General features: G+C 35.5%; 4 protein-coding genes across 7 annotated transcripts; 2 read left to right on the forward strand and 2 right to left on the reverse strand.

The window, feature by feature from the left end:
• The first annotated feature begins 100 nt into the window (after positions 1–100).
• On the forward strand, positions 101–2,902 carry LOC110823892 (calcium uniporter protein 2, mitochondrial-like). Its single transcript, XM_022054390.2, has 2 exons — positions 101–1,014; positions 2,115–2,902. Exons 1-2 carry the CDS (start codon positions 550–552, stop codon positions 2,598–2,600), a joined length of 951 nt encoding a protein of 316 aa, XP_021910082.1. The 5' UTR covers positions 101–549; the 3' UTR covers positions 2,601–2,902.
• A 1,106-nt stretch (positions 2,903–4,008) lies between these two features.
• Positions 4,009–5,074, forward strand: EMB3143 (YCF54). The gene is made up of 3 exons (XM_022053973.2): positions 4,009–4,324; positions 4,415–4,647; positions 4,743–5,074. Exons 1-3 carry the CDS (start codon positions 4,091–4,093, stop codon positions 4,933–4,935), a joined length of 660 nt encoding a protein of 219 aa, XP_021909665.2. The 5' UTR covers positions 4,009–4,090; the 3' UTR covers positions 4,936–5,074.
• Positions 5,075–5,386: 312 nt separating this feature from the next.
• Positions 5,387–7,589, reverse strand: LOC110823669 (reticulon-like protein B5). The gene is made up of 6 exons (XM_022054106.2): positions 7,444–7,589; positions 7,173–7,359; positions 6,730–6,910; positions 6,303–6,444; positions 6,146–6,215; positions 5,387–5,847 (listed from the first exon to the last, which is right to left on the reverse strand). Exons 2-6 carry the CDS (start codon positions 7,357–7,359, stop codon positions 5,675–5,677), a joined length of 753 nt encoding a protein of 250 aa, XP_021909798.2. The 5' UTR covers positions 7,444–7,589; the 3' UTR covers positions 5,387–5,674.
• Positions 7,590–8,155: 566 nt separating this feature from the next.
• On the reverse strand, positions 8,156–14,900 carry LOC110823847 (disease resistance-like protein DSC1). 4 transcript variants are annotated; one of them, XM_022054334.2, is made up of 7 exons: positions 14,535–14,900; positions 13,521–13,877; positions 12,022–13,120; positions 11,525–11,824; positions 10,045–11,217; positions 8,591–9,818; positions 8,156–8,497 (listed from the first exon to the last, which is right to left on the reverse strand). In XM_022054334.2, exons 1-6 carry the CDS (start codon positions 14,582–14,584, stop codon positions 9,312–9,314), a joined length of 3,486 nt encoding a protein of 1,161 aa, XP_021910026.2. In that variant the 5' UTR covers positions 14,585–14,900; the 3' UTR covers positions 8,156–8,497; positions 8,591–9,311. The 4 variants fall into 4 exon arrangements, with proteins under 4 accessions (XP_021910026.2, XP_088070206.1, XP_088070205.1 ...); XM_088214080.1 differs by lacking the exon at positions 14,535–14,900 and having other exon boundaries at positions 8,591–8,776; positions 9,002–9,818; positions 13,521–14,244; XM_088214079.1 differs by lacking the exon at positions 14,535–14,900 and having other exon boundaries at positions 13,521–14,244.
• Positions 14,901–15,501: the final 601 nt, after the last annotated feature.

Consider the following 15,501-nt stretch of genomic DNA (forward strand, 5'->3'; position numbering starts at 1 on the left):
AATAAATTCATACATTATTTAATCGTATAATTTACACATATTAATCATAATATAATATTCAATCCAACTCACTGCATCTTATAAATAAATAAATAAATAATTTGCTCGTCATCGTCCAAAATAAAACTCTGTATTCCTCCCTCGGTCTTTTCCTCCCCTGTGGATTTGCCTATCTTTTCTCGCCTCCCCATTTCAAAATAAATACATTATCGTTATTATTTAATAAAATGTTGGGTTAGTATCTTAATTTTCTTCGACTGGATAAGTTTCCGACTTCTCTCCCCCTAGGCTTATCCAAGCAGATCCGTAGATTGTGTGAAGAAGAAGTAGATGGTGATGATGGATACGGACATGGAGGAGCCGACTGATTTAATCACAACGGCGTATTAATCATTATCATAAACAGTCGTTTCGAGAAACCCTTTACACGACTTGGCCATTTAATCCATTATCTACTATATCATCTGACAATACCGACCGGTAAATATTAGTGTATCACTCTGTTGAAAAAGCCATACAATACGAAGAAGTAGAAAGAGAACGCGGAAAATGTGGAGGAGGCTGTGGTGCGGTGGTGTGTTCAAGCATAACATATGCGCGGCTGTTGGGAGAAGGCACCTCACTTCTTGCCCTCATTCATGGAGGTTGTTGGCTGGATCTTCACCTGCTCCTGCTCATCCTTCTCCGATGCCGCTTTGGAGGACTATTAAGTACTTTTCCGATCAATCCGAGTCCAATAATGGAGGAGGAGGAGGAGGAGGAGGAGGAGGAGAACTGGATAACATAACGTTTAACGAGGCTAAGAAACTGATGAGACTGGTGAATGTGGAAGCACTCAAGGTTAAGCTTACCGCGGAGGGGAAGGAAGTCATTGCCTACCCTGACCTCTTGCAGGCCTGCGAGAGCATGGGCATGGCTAGATCTCTCGAGGAGGCTATTTCTTTTGCTCGCGTCCTCGATGAAGCAGGAGTCGTCCTTCTCTTCCGCGACAAGGTCTACCTTCATCCCGACAAGGTAACTCCTTTCGTTTTGCTTCTAAATCTATTTTAACCCCTCTTTTTTTTTTTTTTTTTTCCTCCTTTTCCTCCTTGTTAAATTAGTCCATATGATTTGGTACATATTCACATTCTTCCAAGTGGGATTTCTAGTTTTCACCTTTTGAATTCATTTGATGCTCTTTAATACCAGGTATTAGCAGTTGCTATTATCTTACTTAAAATCACCATGTTCTCCTTCCTTTCTTCTGGATTCCATGCTCTTTACTATATTGGTTATCAGTAAGGTGATTTGCTCCCCAGAATCTTCAAACAGGACGCTCTCTGTGTAGTCATTTTGCTAAGAATAGATAGCCTTTCTAATTCAGTTGATAAAATTCATGGGTTAGGTCATCCTTCGGCCTTATATGATCATAAAGGTGAGAATAAAAACAGGATATGAAATCACCCCCAAAAGAAATTTACTTCTTTCTGGCTCCAACTTTAAACTTTTCTAACAATTAAGCATACACATGGTTTGAAGTTGAATTCTCTCCTCTGTTTTGATGGTTCTTTCAAATGCAACTCTTATTGCTCGACTAATTCTTGGGATGCAGCATGTGTAATTTGGAGCGGTAGTCGATAAGTTGGGTGCCTGTTCACATGTCCTTCCAGTTCTTTCCTTTAATTCTGTTTTAATTGTAATTTGTCAGCACTCTGCTGCAAATCTAGTTATTCAAAATTGAAAACCATATTTGATGTTCAAAGCTGTATCCATGATATGATGCAAGTTTCCGTTTATCTTCCATACAAGATTTCTCTGCCTATTTTGGGTTTGGCCATGATTCTTGTATGTCCTTGAAAGCATTTATTCAGAAACTATGCTGAGCACCCATATAGTATGTTAATACTTTAACTAGAAAGACAGGGTGTTGTCTTAAATTTATCTACGTTGTGGTTTGACACCCACTTTCTAACTTCTTGTTCCGTTCTCTGTCCAACAGGTCTATGTCGTTGGTACATATTTTAGAAGGCAAATGCAATTAAATCTTTTCCTCAAAGAAAAGTTTTATTTAGTTAGTTTGGTTAACCCTTATCATATTAAGTTTTATTGGGTATCTCATCCCCAAATATGTTCAGGTAGTGGATCTGGTTAGAAGAGCAGTACCCCTTGCCTTGACTGCTGATGATGACCCTGTGAGGGATGAGCTGAAGATGCTGCAGGAAAGGAAGGAAGAAATAGATGTGCTGGCACATAAGCAGGTTACTCGAATACTTTGGACCGGGCTGGGGGCGGCTGTGGTACAAGTCTTACTCTTCTTCCGGCTGACTTTCTGGGAATTCTCATGGGATGTGATGGAACCCGTTGCATTTTTCACCACAGCCACGGGCATAGTCATAGGCTATGCCTATTTCCTCTTCACTGCTAGAGATCCTACTTATCAAGACCTGATGAAGAGGCTTTTTCTCTCAAGGCAAAGAAAAATGTTTAAGAAGCATAATTTTGATGTTAACAGATTTAAGGAGTTGCAGCAAAAGTGCAAAACACCTCTTGATGCAACTACTTCCATTAAAAACCGGGTAGGTCTAGATCTGGAGCTAGACGACGCCTTACGTCAGGACTGACATGATTTCTCTTCGATTCTTGATTCTGTCTTAGCAACCATCCCAGCTTCTGCTGTTTTTGGAGGTGAGCTACAAGTAAAGCTTTTTATTTTCGGGGGCCACATGGTTCCCTTCTCTTTTCTTTTGAGTTCTTGAAGCTTGCAACTGCAGCTTCTCCTTATACAAGAAAGACATTACTGTTTGTAATGGATTTGCATCCTTCATTTCTATTTTTGTTAGATAGATACAGCAGCATAACAATGATAATGTAATGAAATGTATTTCAAGTTAAGGTGTTGAAAGCATTTAGACTTGGATTCTAACCTCCAGAGTAACCATTGTATTTACCTGTTTAGCAGCTTGTAGAAAGATTCAACTTGTGGAATATGTTGGAAAATGATTCAACTTAAAGTATTAACAATTGATAATAACTTTTTATGTTAATATTATCTAAATTAATATATCATTAAAAAGTTACACGGTTTTTTTTATTTTTTATTTTTTATAATGTAAATTGAAAGTTCATATGCGCATATTGTTCGTTGTTCTTAGATTATTGCAATTCACGATTTGAATTTTACAATTTCATTTAGTTTTTATTTATTTATTTTTATATATATTAATTTCTTGGGATAAAAATCACATTTTATTTATTCAAGAATTGATATTTTAATTGTCTATAACCCTTTCCAAGTAAGGATCTAGAGTTTGATAAAATGATTAATAAAAACAATAAAACAAGGCAGGATAGTTAGTGTTAGGAGAAGAGAATATATAATGATATATTTATATGATACTTTATAATTAATTATTAGTACGAAACACACAGTGTAATTACTTCAAAACTTTTTATATTGTCTCATGTTTGATTATTAATATTTCATGAAAAGAATAATATTATTTGTGTTTTTTTATAAATATATTAAATTTGATATTTTCTTAAAAATAATATTTTTTTATAATTTCTTTTTGTTATAAAATAAGTTATATAATTAATTTTTTTTTATAAAATATTTAACTATTCATATTAATAAATTACTTCCACAAAAATAATAGTATATGAAATTTGAATATTATTTGTAATCGTCACATTTGAACACCAATATCTTCAATTATTAAAAAACTTTTTGATAAAATATTACGTGTTACGAAATCATCTTCTCACAACAGCCACCTTAAGTTCAAATTTAAAGAATAGGCCTTTTCCATTTCAAAAAAAGAACATGAAATTTTTGAATAGTGCCCACCAGGAAGTATATACAGTGTATATAAACAGATACAGGCCATACAACTATGTGGCCCAGATGATTTGGGCTCAGTTCGGCCCAGCTTAAAAAAGAAGTGGGATGTAACAACACAACCTCTCGGGTCAAGAAAAAGGAAAACGGCCCGACACTGGCGATGTGAGTTGTAGATAACCCGCGAATCCATAGATAGATAAGGTTGGTGGTGTTCCGTGTGAAGAGCTGAGTTGCAGGTGCGGAAGAAGAAGGAAGAAAGGGAGAAGGTGAATGTCAGGTCCGGTGAGTTTGAGTATAACAGCGGTGGGCGGTGCGCGCATCACCACCAACAATGGTGTCAAAGTGTTAGCTGCAGTCCCCAGCAATGGGATCAGCAATCGGTTTTTACCCATGAATCTTACTCTGGCATCTTCTACTTCGATCTTCCCCTTGTCAACTTCCTCCGCCTCCTCCTGGAAGACTGCCGTGGCCGCCACCGACTCAGACCAGCTTTCTACCGACAAGGTACAAGGTTTTTCTTCTTCGCCATCGATTATATTATTAGATGCATGTTTATGTTTGACTAGGTTTTGATCACATTGTTTTAATATACAGCAAGAAGCGAGTAAGTACTACTTTGTGGTTGCGAATGCGAAATTCATGTTGGATGATGAAGAGCACTTCAAGGAGCTTTTGTTTGAGCGGCTGCGTAATTACGGAGAACGTAATAAAGAACGGGATTTCTGGCTTGTGATTGAGCCAAAGTTCTTGGATAAATTCCCAAACATTGTCAGCCGTTTGCGCAGACCTGCTGTTGCTCTTGTTTCAACGAACGGGCCCTGGATCACGTAATTGCCTAACTAGTTTTACATTTTCAGAAATTTCAGGCTTTGTTCTTGTTTCAACCATTCAAGTTTTCGCTCTTGATTTTGTACTTCGGCAGGTTCATGAAACTAAGATTAGACAGGGTTCTATCAGATAGCTATGAAGCTAACAGTATAGAAGAGGCTCTGGCCTCCAATCCTGCTACTCTGGAGTTCGAGAAGCCAGAAAAATGGGTGGCGCCCTACCCAAAGTATGAGTATGGATGGTGGGAGGCCTTCCTGCCCGCTGGACTGAAACAGTCACAAGTATAGAATATTTTCCCCACTTTTTCTTTCTGTTATCATCATGTTGTATGGGCAATTCGTGTTGGTTGATTTCCATACAACTCTGAGTTAGTGATCAGACAGTCGATATTTTTTTGGTTTTGTAATGTTAATGTTTGATTAGCTTTTTGCTTGTGTGAATAGATCAGGTTCTGCAAAACCGCGCAGAAAACTGCATCTTTCTTCTTACCTTGATAAACTAAACTTGACTCTTAAGAGGAAAGATATGTGAGGTTAGACAAATGTCACAACTATACATATAAAAAATATACAGTTTGATTTTATTCCTAGACAAATGTCAAAATTGCGTCCTTTTATAAGGTAAAATTTTTAGGAAAACCAGTTCAATTTTATTATTTATTGGTGATCAGAGGAAGGAAATGCAGATTGTATTCTAAAGTAAAATAATGGCGATTTCTAGGTTTCCTAACAAATCACGTTACCAAACAATGAAAAACAACTGATTTATCTCTGAGAAAATGGTAAATGATTTCTTCTCTACATATGTTTCTCTTATCTATTGTTGGGAAACAAAACAATAAAACCATTTGCACTGGGAAAGGAAAAGAGATGGAGAATGGTCGACGTCTTCTTCAACAACTAATCAGACCGTCAAGTGAGAAATAAAAGGATGAGTATGAGGATGGTATCAGGAGCAACAAACCTAAGAAACAGGAGAAATGGTGTTGTTCAGTAGATGGGGATGTGTACTTATTACAACTTATGATCAGTGCTGCTTGCGATCCTTGTGGAAAGGAGACATTGGGAGTTTCTGGAGAACCTTTTCATCCAACACAGCATATTTTTTCTTTAGTTCTCCTAAAGCCTTGTCTCCGTAATTGTCCACAGTATCCTCATGCTTCTCATACAGCACTGGCACTGTCAGGAACACCATAAACACTGCACTCACCGGTCACCAAACATAGCAGATCAGAAATCTTGTTTCTGAGTTTGAAATAACGAGCATTGAACTTAATGTATTCAATATAACATTGTTTGTATGTGCAACTGTGTTTGTCTGTGCAACTGTTTTAATCTGCATCCAGTATCATCACGCCTCCTAATTTCTCACCGGGAATGTCTTTTTAAATATATATATATTTCTATTGTTTCTTATCTAACCTCTTAGCTATTCGTTCAACTAACTTTGGCTCGTTAATACAATTTTAGTACCAGGAAATATTAAGCTGAAACCCACCTAAGTATAAGAGGGTTAGAAAATCAAACCAGCTGCCGACTACTGAGATAACCCACAAGGCCACAATTACCTGAAAAAATGCAGCGGAAAGCATAAAGAGACATTGATTATTTAGTGCCAAAGCATAGAGGTAGGACATCATGGAATAAAAAGGTACCCATAGAAACTTCTTCAAATCATTCCCTGAAGCTACTTCTCGAAAAGTTTTGAAAGAATAATTAAGCTCATCTCTGATGAGAAGAGCAACAGTGGCAGGCAGGTCTTCAGGCAATACAACCTTGGGGAATTCTGGCGGGGATCTGAATAAGATATATCATATAACCAAGTCACAATTGCTATTACAAAGAGAACAGAGTCGGTGCATGATAAACGTGAAATGCAGGGTGATTTTTAAGGCATATGATTCATCTCAAAGGCAAACATAATCATACATTGTTTATGTTGAGATTGCGAAATCGTAGTAACTTTATATTTGGTTCTTTTTTCAATTAAAAGTTGAAGGTGTCATTTGGAAACAAAGCAAGTATGTTGAGCAGCTGAGCTAATACCAAGAGCTAAGTAGCAGAAAGAATGGAGAGACTTACATATTGAAGAATGAGGCCAAGTTGGACCATAGGAATAATGTTGCTAATACCAGAATCAGAGAATGGCAAACAAATGTGAGCAAATGATAACCTATCCATTCAAAGAGAAGCCATATTACTGTTGCACCAGCACATATGCATGCCGTCACCTGCTTGTTTCGCCAAAGTATAATGTCAGCAGCTGCAAACACAAAGTGAAACACAACCGTCACACAAATTCGGAAGTCGACAGAAAACAGCCAATTAATTAGATTCGGATTAACATGAGCATAAATTGAGAAGACAATGCAACTTGACTATTATCTAAATAACATTTGAAGAGGTCAATTCGAATCAACCACCAAGTTTCAGAGAAGAAGAATATGCTTGAATTCTCTTACCTAAAAAGACAATAAACTAAATATACATATTATGCAGATATTTTTACAATTGAGGAAATTTACATTTTCCGCCGCCAAGGACCAGGTGAAGAGGCTTATCGCGGCCAAACAAGCGATTCTTGCCGGCAGGATGAGAAGAGTAGTATCTATCAACGTCTGAATCTGATGACGACTCAGTTTCATTATCATGTTTCTCAATCTCCTTGACGAACTGAGCATCAACACCATCCACCGGGTCCAGCGTCGTCATCTGCAAATTATACAATGCAATGATCAGCAAAAAATGAAGTGTTTAATCAGAGTAGAAACTCGGTGCTCCTTCCTCTTTCCCAACCTGGAAATGTCTTCGATTTCGCTGTATTTTTTCAGGAGTTTTTGCTCGTGAAACTGAAAATTCTGAAGGCAGTTAGTATTTTCTGGCAATCTTTATGGTTGTTGTGCCGAGTCAAGCGCGAAATGCCATATTTGAGAGTAAAAATAGCCAACTTCTTTCAGGCAACAACTTTTACCCTTTAATTATATTTAATTACTATTTGCATTAATTTTATTTTCTTTTTCTATAATTACTATGATTTTAATTATCATTTATCACTATTAATCATCCATATTATACTAATAAACTGATAATTAACTAATAACTATTACGGTCCAATAATAAAATACTATAAGACATCAATACCTTAAAATAATTCAAGTTAATTCAATAAAATTTTATTAAATAAAAGTTAGTAATGAGAATATAAAAAATAAAAATAAAGTAAAATAGTAATAGAGGTTCAGAATTATTTGGTAAAAATGAACTTCATAAAAAAATGTGACATTCATTTTGTTATTTACAGTAATTTAAAACTTTAAAAAGAAAATCACAATCTAAATGTAATGTTGGATAAGTTTACAACTTATTCCAAACATAAAAGTATTTATTTACAAATTAATTTTTTTAATTTAAAATTTAAAATAAATTTCTCATATTTATTTATACCGAAACTCTGGTCGAAAAACACGAACATTAGGGTTGCGTAATTGAATTCATCACTCAGCACAGATGTTGGGAAACTATTTTCATTAAAGAAATCAATCCTGCATCACAAGTCTTGTTTATGACTGTATGTTATTTCTCCAAAAAAAAGTCTGAGTAGGTAACATTTTTCTCTCCCTCTCTCTCAGAATTGCATTCAAGGATATCTAACAAGTTCATCCAAGCACCAATTGAAGACCATAACCTTTCAATGACAAGATTATTGAGAGCCTTGATTCTTCAAACCCTGCTACTGAAATTACATTCACTCCCTCTTGAGTCCATAATTGTCTACCAAGTTTTTGGCATTTGTCCGGCGCCAAGCTGCATGGAGATGACTCGTGAAAATTATTGCAAATTTTCATCACCTCTGAAACAAACAAACAAGTCAGACTCTATTTTAGAAGCAGTACAAGAAGAAGAAACCATACTTGAAACATATTTATTAAGAACGATAGACCACCTCAGATCAAGATGTCTTCTGTAATTTCTTGAAAGTTCCCTTCCTTCATTCTTAAAGAAATCTGGCCAGCATTTTGTTGTATGCCACAGGTTTTTGTCATCATTAACTCTTTTGTAGATCAAAATATGATCATCCGAAATATATGGAAACAGGAGATAGCAGACATGTAGATTTATGCAAGAATACCTGAAGACTCAGTAGGTTTCACTACAAAGATGTGATCATAATTGGAATTTAAATCCAAAGCACACGAGCATATGTGATCTAAAAAGCTTCTATGTAATTTAACGTAGGAATCCATTAAAAGTGTGGCAGAGAAAGTAATCACAACAAAACAGATTACAAGATTATGGAGTCACTTATCAGCATGAAGTAAATCATCCACAAGAGATGAGATTGATCGAGGAATACCAAGTGTTTCTTTAGCTTCAGCTAGCCTAACTCCATGAATTTGATCTTTTCAATCGCTTTGGAGCAGGATACTTTTCCTCCTCAAACGAGTCTACTTGTTCTTGCTCCCCAGCGTATATTTCATCATCTGCCTTCTCGGTGTTTAGTATTTCTTCTTCTTCATCATATAGCCCATCTTCATTTTCAATATCTGCTTCCTCATCTTCCTCAGTATCTAGTTCATCTCCAAACTCTCTGTCTAGTTCTTTGTCTTCAGAGTTATCATACCATAGTATACATTATCAGATTTACTATCAAGTTCATTATTTTCCTATGCTGGTGGTTTGCAAAAATCTTCTGGATCATGCAGTAGACGGACCCCACAGCTTTTAACCTTGGAAGAACTTAAAGATTTAATTTCATTCTCTACAATAGAGAACTTAAAGGAAACCTCTTTATAGTTCTCATCAGAACTTTCTTCGATGAAACCTTCTTCAGCGGTCCCCGTATAAATTGATGCATCACACAAAAGGAACATATGCTCTGACTCAACAAATTTAGGTTGATCCCTAAATTTTGGCCATGGTTTTAATCCCCAGTGGAAATCACAGAACTCATCATCTCTGTTTTCTAAATGGTAATCAGCTACAATAACTAAATTGGACCCATCAAAGTAGCCCTCAAATTCAGCCACAATGCAGAGAGCAAAACCAAGAAACTTGCTCTTGAACCAATGGGGAGATAGCTGGATAGTTATTGAAGATGTGTTGCTTTTATGGTTGAACCAGTCTGAAATTTCACTTCCCGGTAAACAGATAACAAATTGACATGTTCCAAACTGTGCCAAGAAGACATCACAAATTAATGCATTTTCCAGAATGAAACGAAAGAATTCTATGCATGTAGGTTGGTTAGTTCATATACCATAAGATAATATGTTGTAGAAGTATCACGAAAAATCCCTGAAGAAAGCAGAGATGCTTGTTTCTAGTATATAACTGGTTTATAGACTAGAATAATATGCAAGGAAGCATGAAACAGTAAATTAGAGAAAGATACAAAACCTCAATTTCTTCGCCATATTCCATCAGATGCTGAATTCTAAACTGTACATTAGCCAGAATGGTCTTGTATTCATTTTGATCCAATTTGAAGCAATTACTGAATATGTACTGCCCCTTACCTCCAACACTAAGGAATTTTTTCTCACCTAATATTCTTTCTAGTGATGAGCAATCATGTGCATGTAAAGATGCTATACTTTGAGGAAGCTCTGGTAGCGATTGAAGTTTATTGCAGTTGCTTAATGTAAGATGTCTCAACATAGAAAGTTGTTTGATGGTTCCAGGTAAGCTCTTAAAGTCATTGCCGCTTAGATCTAAACATTTTAATGACAATAAGCAGTCAATGTCTTCAGGGATTTCCTTTATATGTAAACTGCTTAGTTCTAGACTGCTTAAAAATTGGAAATCTATTAAAGAAGTAAGGTGTAGAGGCACTGGCTCTCGACTTTCAGATCCTGAAATGCATAAGTATGTTAGGTGGTTTGAATCTGTCGAGGTTGAAGGTAATTGTTTTATAGAAGTTTCACTAGCATCAAGAGATTTAAGAGATTTCAACTTCCAAATGTTAGGTGCAAGACTCTTAAGCCTTGTGCATTTATGCAACCACAACTCGCGAAGAGCAGGGAGACAGCCAATAGAAGCCGGATCTTCTTCGCTTGTCATATTCAAATATGAGTCGTCCACTTTCTCTGAAATTTCGGGAAGCATTGTGATATTTGTGCAGCCATTCAGATTTAGGATTTGGAGATGATTCAAATCCTGAATAGAGCTTGAAATATTCACAAGTCTCATGCAGTTTGACAAATTCAATTCCAGAAGGCTACAGATATGCTTAATCGATGATGGCACTTCTTTTATTCCAGTGCCATTCAAGTATAAATATTTTATATTCCTTGAGATCTCTGGAAATGTAGCCATTTTAGTACAGCCAAATAAATTTAGGAATTCAAGAGATCTCAAGTTGATGTTTCTTGGTAGACTCTTAAGCTTTATACAACCACTCAAATCCAAATGGGTAAGTTTGTTGAGATGTCCAATTGATGAGGGTATTTCAACTAGGCTTTTGCAGTACCTAAGAGTCATATCCTTAATATTCCTGGCTAATGAGAGATCTGGTAATTCCATCAAGTTCTTGCACCCAGCAAGATTCATCTTTTCTAAGTTAACAAGTTCCTGTAAAATAATTTAAAAAGAAAAATGATAACATATCTTAGAATCACAAAATATACTTCTAGTAAACAGACAAAACATAAGTCATGATTAACCATAAAAAAAGTTCCATGGAAGTTAAATAACTACTTTGGACAACAAATTGTCCAAAAACTTATTATTTTATATTATATTCTAGCTAATTATGAATAATATCAAAAAAGCTTTTCCTGAACCTTCATTTAAATATCTTCTACTCAGAAAATTAACAATTCAATTACTTGTGAAATCTGCCATTTTTGTTAAAAGAAGCACCATATTGAAATTATACCTGGGCTCCATACCAAAGTTGCTTAATCTTGCTCTTAGGTAGATAAAGTTCCACAAGGTACTCTGGACGAAACTTACATGGCAGAGATTTTAATGGAAATGCGTTCCAGTACAGATACCTCAGCTCCACAGGAAGCGATTTAAGACCACGTGGAAGGCACACTTTAGAGTTTTTTTTGCAGCTTCTATGATAAATCTTGAGGAATTTAAGATTGTACATTTTTGAAAAAGTCATTGGGCTTAACTTCATCTCTTCTACTTTTGATTCATCAAGGAATATGCCTCTTATTGTTTCAGTCCCCTGTATAAACAACATTTGGAGATTGTCATAAGCATAAAGGATAAAATATTGTTTACGTTTAAGCTTTTTAAGTAAGTGTTCAGCAGATTTCTTTCCTGGAACCACTAGAAATGATAGAGAATGATAGTGTTCAGCAGATTTCTTTCCTGGAACCACTAGAAATGATAGAGAATGATGTTAAGATATTTTGTTCTTACTGTATTTTTTGTCAATACATGATAGATGTCCTCGGGAGTCCACAACCGGCTTCTTTTTCCAGGCTCTATCTCAGATTCTTGGCGGACAATAGACCAACCCATTTCTTGCAACAAATCATGCATTTCTATCCTTTTATTTGAAACACTTATGAGAGATTTATCAATGAGAACATCTATTCCTGACAAGATAGAATGACCGTAACAGCCACCTAGAATTCTTTCAACATCATCTCTAAGCTGCCCTTTAAAGAAACATGCAATATCAAGAAATACATCGCTTGATTCTTTATCCAGTGCATCATAACTGACTTTAAGCACCTCCCGAATTTTCAGGTTAGGAACTAATTTCATCTTCCTCAGTGCACTCTCCCAGTGTCGTTCACTTTTATGACGAAGATAGGAGCCTAAGACTTTGAGCGCCAGAGGAATCCCATGAGCATAGTCTATAACCTTCATTGAAAGCTCAATATAAGATTTAGAAGGATTATCTTGATTAAATGCATATTGACAAAAAAGCTGGAAGGCATCATGATCATTCAACTTCTCTACATCATATATGTCTCCAATGTCATAAGAATTTAGTACTTGTTTATCCCTAGTAGTCACTATTACACGGCTTCCGGGACCAAATTTATCAAGCCCTCCAAACAAAAACTCTAGTTGTGCCAGATCATCCACATCATCAAGAACTATCAGTACTCTTTTACTCTGGAGCCTACTCTTGATAAAGGCACTTCCTATAGTGGGAGTGCATACACGTAAATTCTCTTCGTTTAAGACATTTGAAAGAAGTTCGTCTCTCAAACGAGGTAGGTCACCTCTCGTGTCTGCTTCGCGGACATTATTCAGAAAATAACAACTTTCAAAATGACTGGAAATTTTATTGAATACTGCCTCAGCAATGGTGGTCTTACCAATGCCACCCATTCCCCAAATTCCTACCATACGAAAGTCTGGTGATCGAATGCATACTAAAGAAATAACTTTACTGACTCGTGGATATATCCCAACCAAGCTTTCCTTTAGAACACTAGATGAAAGAAGATTCAATTTCTTCAAAATATCACTCACAATTTCATCAACGAGGATGGATTCAGGCCTGCAAGATGGAGGAGTTAATTGCAATAATCTGAAACAGACCAAGCACTTGAAGAGTGAATGTGCTTCATGTTTGACTAGACATTTTGGCATATGATGATAATTTGATCAACAACATCACAGATTCATGAAACTTAGAATGTATCATTCTAAAAATGAATATTCTACATTCCAATAGCATGCAACAAGAAGCCCTCAGGTAACTAGTTAAAAAGAAACGAAGCATGAAAACAGGACCTCTTACTTCTAAACAATTCTTGCATGCTAGCTCAAGTTGGATGGCAAATAATTCTCCAGTTGCATACATATCAACCATCAATGGGATATTTCATACATTGTATTGTCAGCATGATAAACTCTAATCAGTTGCATCAATAAGAAGAGCAAGTTAAAAGAGATACCTAACCACGGACGAGTCCCACCCAGATAGATTTGCTGCTTCTTTCAAAGCAGATCTCCAGCTCTGCTCCTGCTCACTGAAACGTTTTACAGCTTCAGAAAATATATCTCCAAAACGGCCAGATTGGTTGCGAACATGAGAGGGATCTACATGATAGAAGACTGGTATAACAATCTGTCCTTTTTCTTTCCTGCACTCAAGTATCTTTAGGAGTTCTTCCAAGCAGCATTTGGAAGAAGCATACTCTTTGGAGAAAACGATCACAGAGAGGTTAGAAGCTTCAATTGCTTTCAATATTGCAGGAGAGATCGCATCTCCTGTTTTGAGTTTATTACGTATGAAGGTTTGGATCTTTTTCCTACAAAGACCAGCATAGAGATGGCTAGTAAAGTTGTGACCAGTGTCTTCACTTCTAAAACTAATGAACACATCATTACTTGTTTGAGAGGCAAAGCAGCCGAAAGAAGATGAAGAATCATAAGCCATTTTGGGGATTTAGCAGATATTAAGCTGATCAGTTATTGAACTTAACCAGTGTTTTAGCTTGTTATTTCTCAGGGGGAACATATAAGCCTTTTCTGAAATCTTTAGAAAAAATGAAAGAGAGAACATGCCTCCCATATACAAAAGTTCCCTGAAGTTACTCAAAAAGTTTCTTTTTCTCCAATTTTCTTATGGCATTGACAAATTCGGCTGATTTGCCGGGTTCCCTAAGAATAAGTTAATGCCATGAATAATATAAGTTTGATATTCTAATTTTATATTATTCTGTTTCTTTCGTCTCCTGTAAGTCTGGGGTAAATTACGTATTTAGCCCTCAACTTTTGAGCCCATTTCTGAAGAGACTCAACTGGAAATAAGAAATTCTTAAACTGCAATTCATGCCTTTTGACTCAGAGAGGAGAGAAAAAAGAAGGAAGTTTCTTAAATGAAAAGAAAAATGCACATACAAACAACACATTCAGATTTCGTAATCCAAACAGTGAAAAAGAAAAGAGGAAAAAGGAAACAATACCTCCAACAAAGATTATCTTCTGTAATCCAAAATCCAGATCTCGCAATCATTCTTAAGATCTCAAACACCACAAAAACCAAGAAAATTCTTTTCTTTGATTCATGAATAGACTCAAATGGGTCTGGAGCTCCAAACTGACGAGCCAAACGAGAAGCGAAAGAAGGAACTGGAACTCCATTTCGCCTGGAACCAGAACGAACCAAACCCTCTAGTAGCTAGCTTTGATGAGAAGAAGGAATCAAACAGGATTGAATTGATCAGTATGGTATACACTACAGTCTTCTGTAATATTAATTTTTGAATATTTCTATGTATGTAAAATTATCATGTTGCCTCTTGAAAAAAAAATTGTTAAAATGAACAGATTTTTTACTGTGATGTGTTAGTCTGATACATATTAAAAATAAAATTATTTCTCTTGATTTAATTAAATTATTATATATCAATTTCAGTACATTTATTATATATAAATATAAGTAAAGTTAAAAATTAACAGACATCTATTATCATGGTAGTAAATAATTTATAATTAAAAAAAGTAAATAATACACTAGCTCTATTATGATATAAAAGTTTTCTTAATTCACGTAAATATAATTTCTTTTGAAGATGTAATATAAATGATACTCTTTGAATTCTAAAATAAATAATATTGATTAAATTAATTTGTATTAGAATATCTCCCTACACACTTTGACTTTTCAAACTTAAACTCTTAAGAAAGTTGCAAAATTACAAACTGAATCGACTGAAAAAACCAAATACTCACCTTGCGGAATCCAGAGTTGAATGAGAATAATACATTAAGAATGAAGTTACGAAGAAGACGATTGCAATAGTTATGTTCTAGATTTTAATTCACATTATATAAAAATATCATATTTTTTAATAAAAAATTTCGTCACCTCTGACACAAACAAATCATGCTTGATTTTAGAAGCAGTACAAGAAGAAGGAATCCATGTTT

This window comes from Carica papaya, chromosome 2 (assembly GCF_054855325.1).
Source record: "Carica papaya isolate Zhongbai chromosome 2, ASM5485532v1, whole genome shotgun sequence".
In the NCBI taxonomy this organism is placed as follows: Eukaryota; Viridiplantae; Streptophyta; class Magnoliopsida; order Brassicales; family Caricaceae; genus Carica; species Carica papaya.

Coding starts and splice junctions, on each gene's coding strand:
- LOC110823892 (XM_022054390.2), top strand. CDS start 550: ATGTGGAGGAGGCTGTGGTGCGGTGGTGTGTTCAAGCATAACATATGC. Junction 1,015..2,114: donor TCTACCTTCATCCCGACAAG/GTAACTCCTTTC, acceptor AAATATGTTCAG/GTAGTGGATCTGGTTAGAAG.
- EMB3143 (XM_022053973.2), top strand. CDS start 4,091: ATGTCAGGTCCGGTGAGTTTGAGTATAACAGCGGTGGGCGGTGCGCGC. Junction 4,325..4,414: donor ACCAGCTTTCTACCGACAAG/GTACAAGGTTTT, acceptor TTTAATATACAG/CAAGAAGCGAGTAAGTACTA. Junction 4,648..4,742: donor ACGAACGGGCCCTGGATCAC/GTAATTGCCTAA, acceptor GTACTTCGGCAG/GTTCATGAAACTAAGATTAG.
- LOC110823669 (XM_022054106.2), bottom strand. CDS start 7,359: ATGACGACGCTGGACCCGGTGGATGGTGTTGATGCTCAGTTCGTCAAG. Junction 6,216..6,302: donor ATTTGAAGAAGTTTCTATGG/GTACCTTTTTAT, acceptor GCATTTTTTCAG/GTAATTGTGGCCTTGTGGGT. Junction 5,848..6,145: donor TCTAACCCTCTTATACTTAG/GTGGGTTTCAGC, acceptor CGGTGAGTGCAG/TGTTTATGGTGTTCCTGACA.
- LOC110823847 (XM_088214080.1), bottom strand. CDS start 14,005: ATGGCTTATGATTCTTCATCTTCTTTCGGCTGCTTTGCCTCTCAAACA. Junction 11,825..12,021: donor ATGTATTGACAAAAAATACA/GTAAGAACAAAA, acceptor TTGTTTATACAG/GGGACTGAAACAATAAGAGG. Junction 11,218..11,524: donor AACTTTGGTATGGAGCCCAG/GTATAATTTCAA, acceptor ATTATTTTACAG/GAACTTGTTAACTTAGAAAA.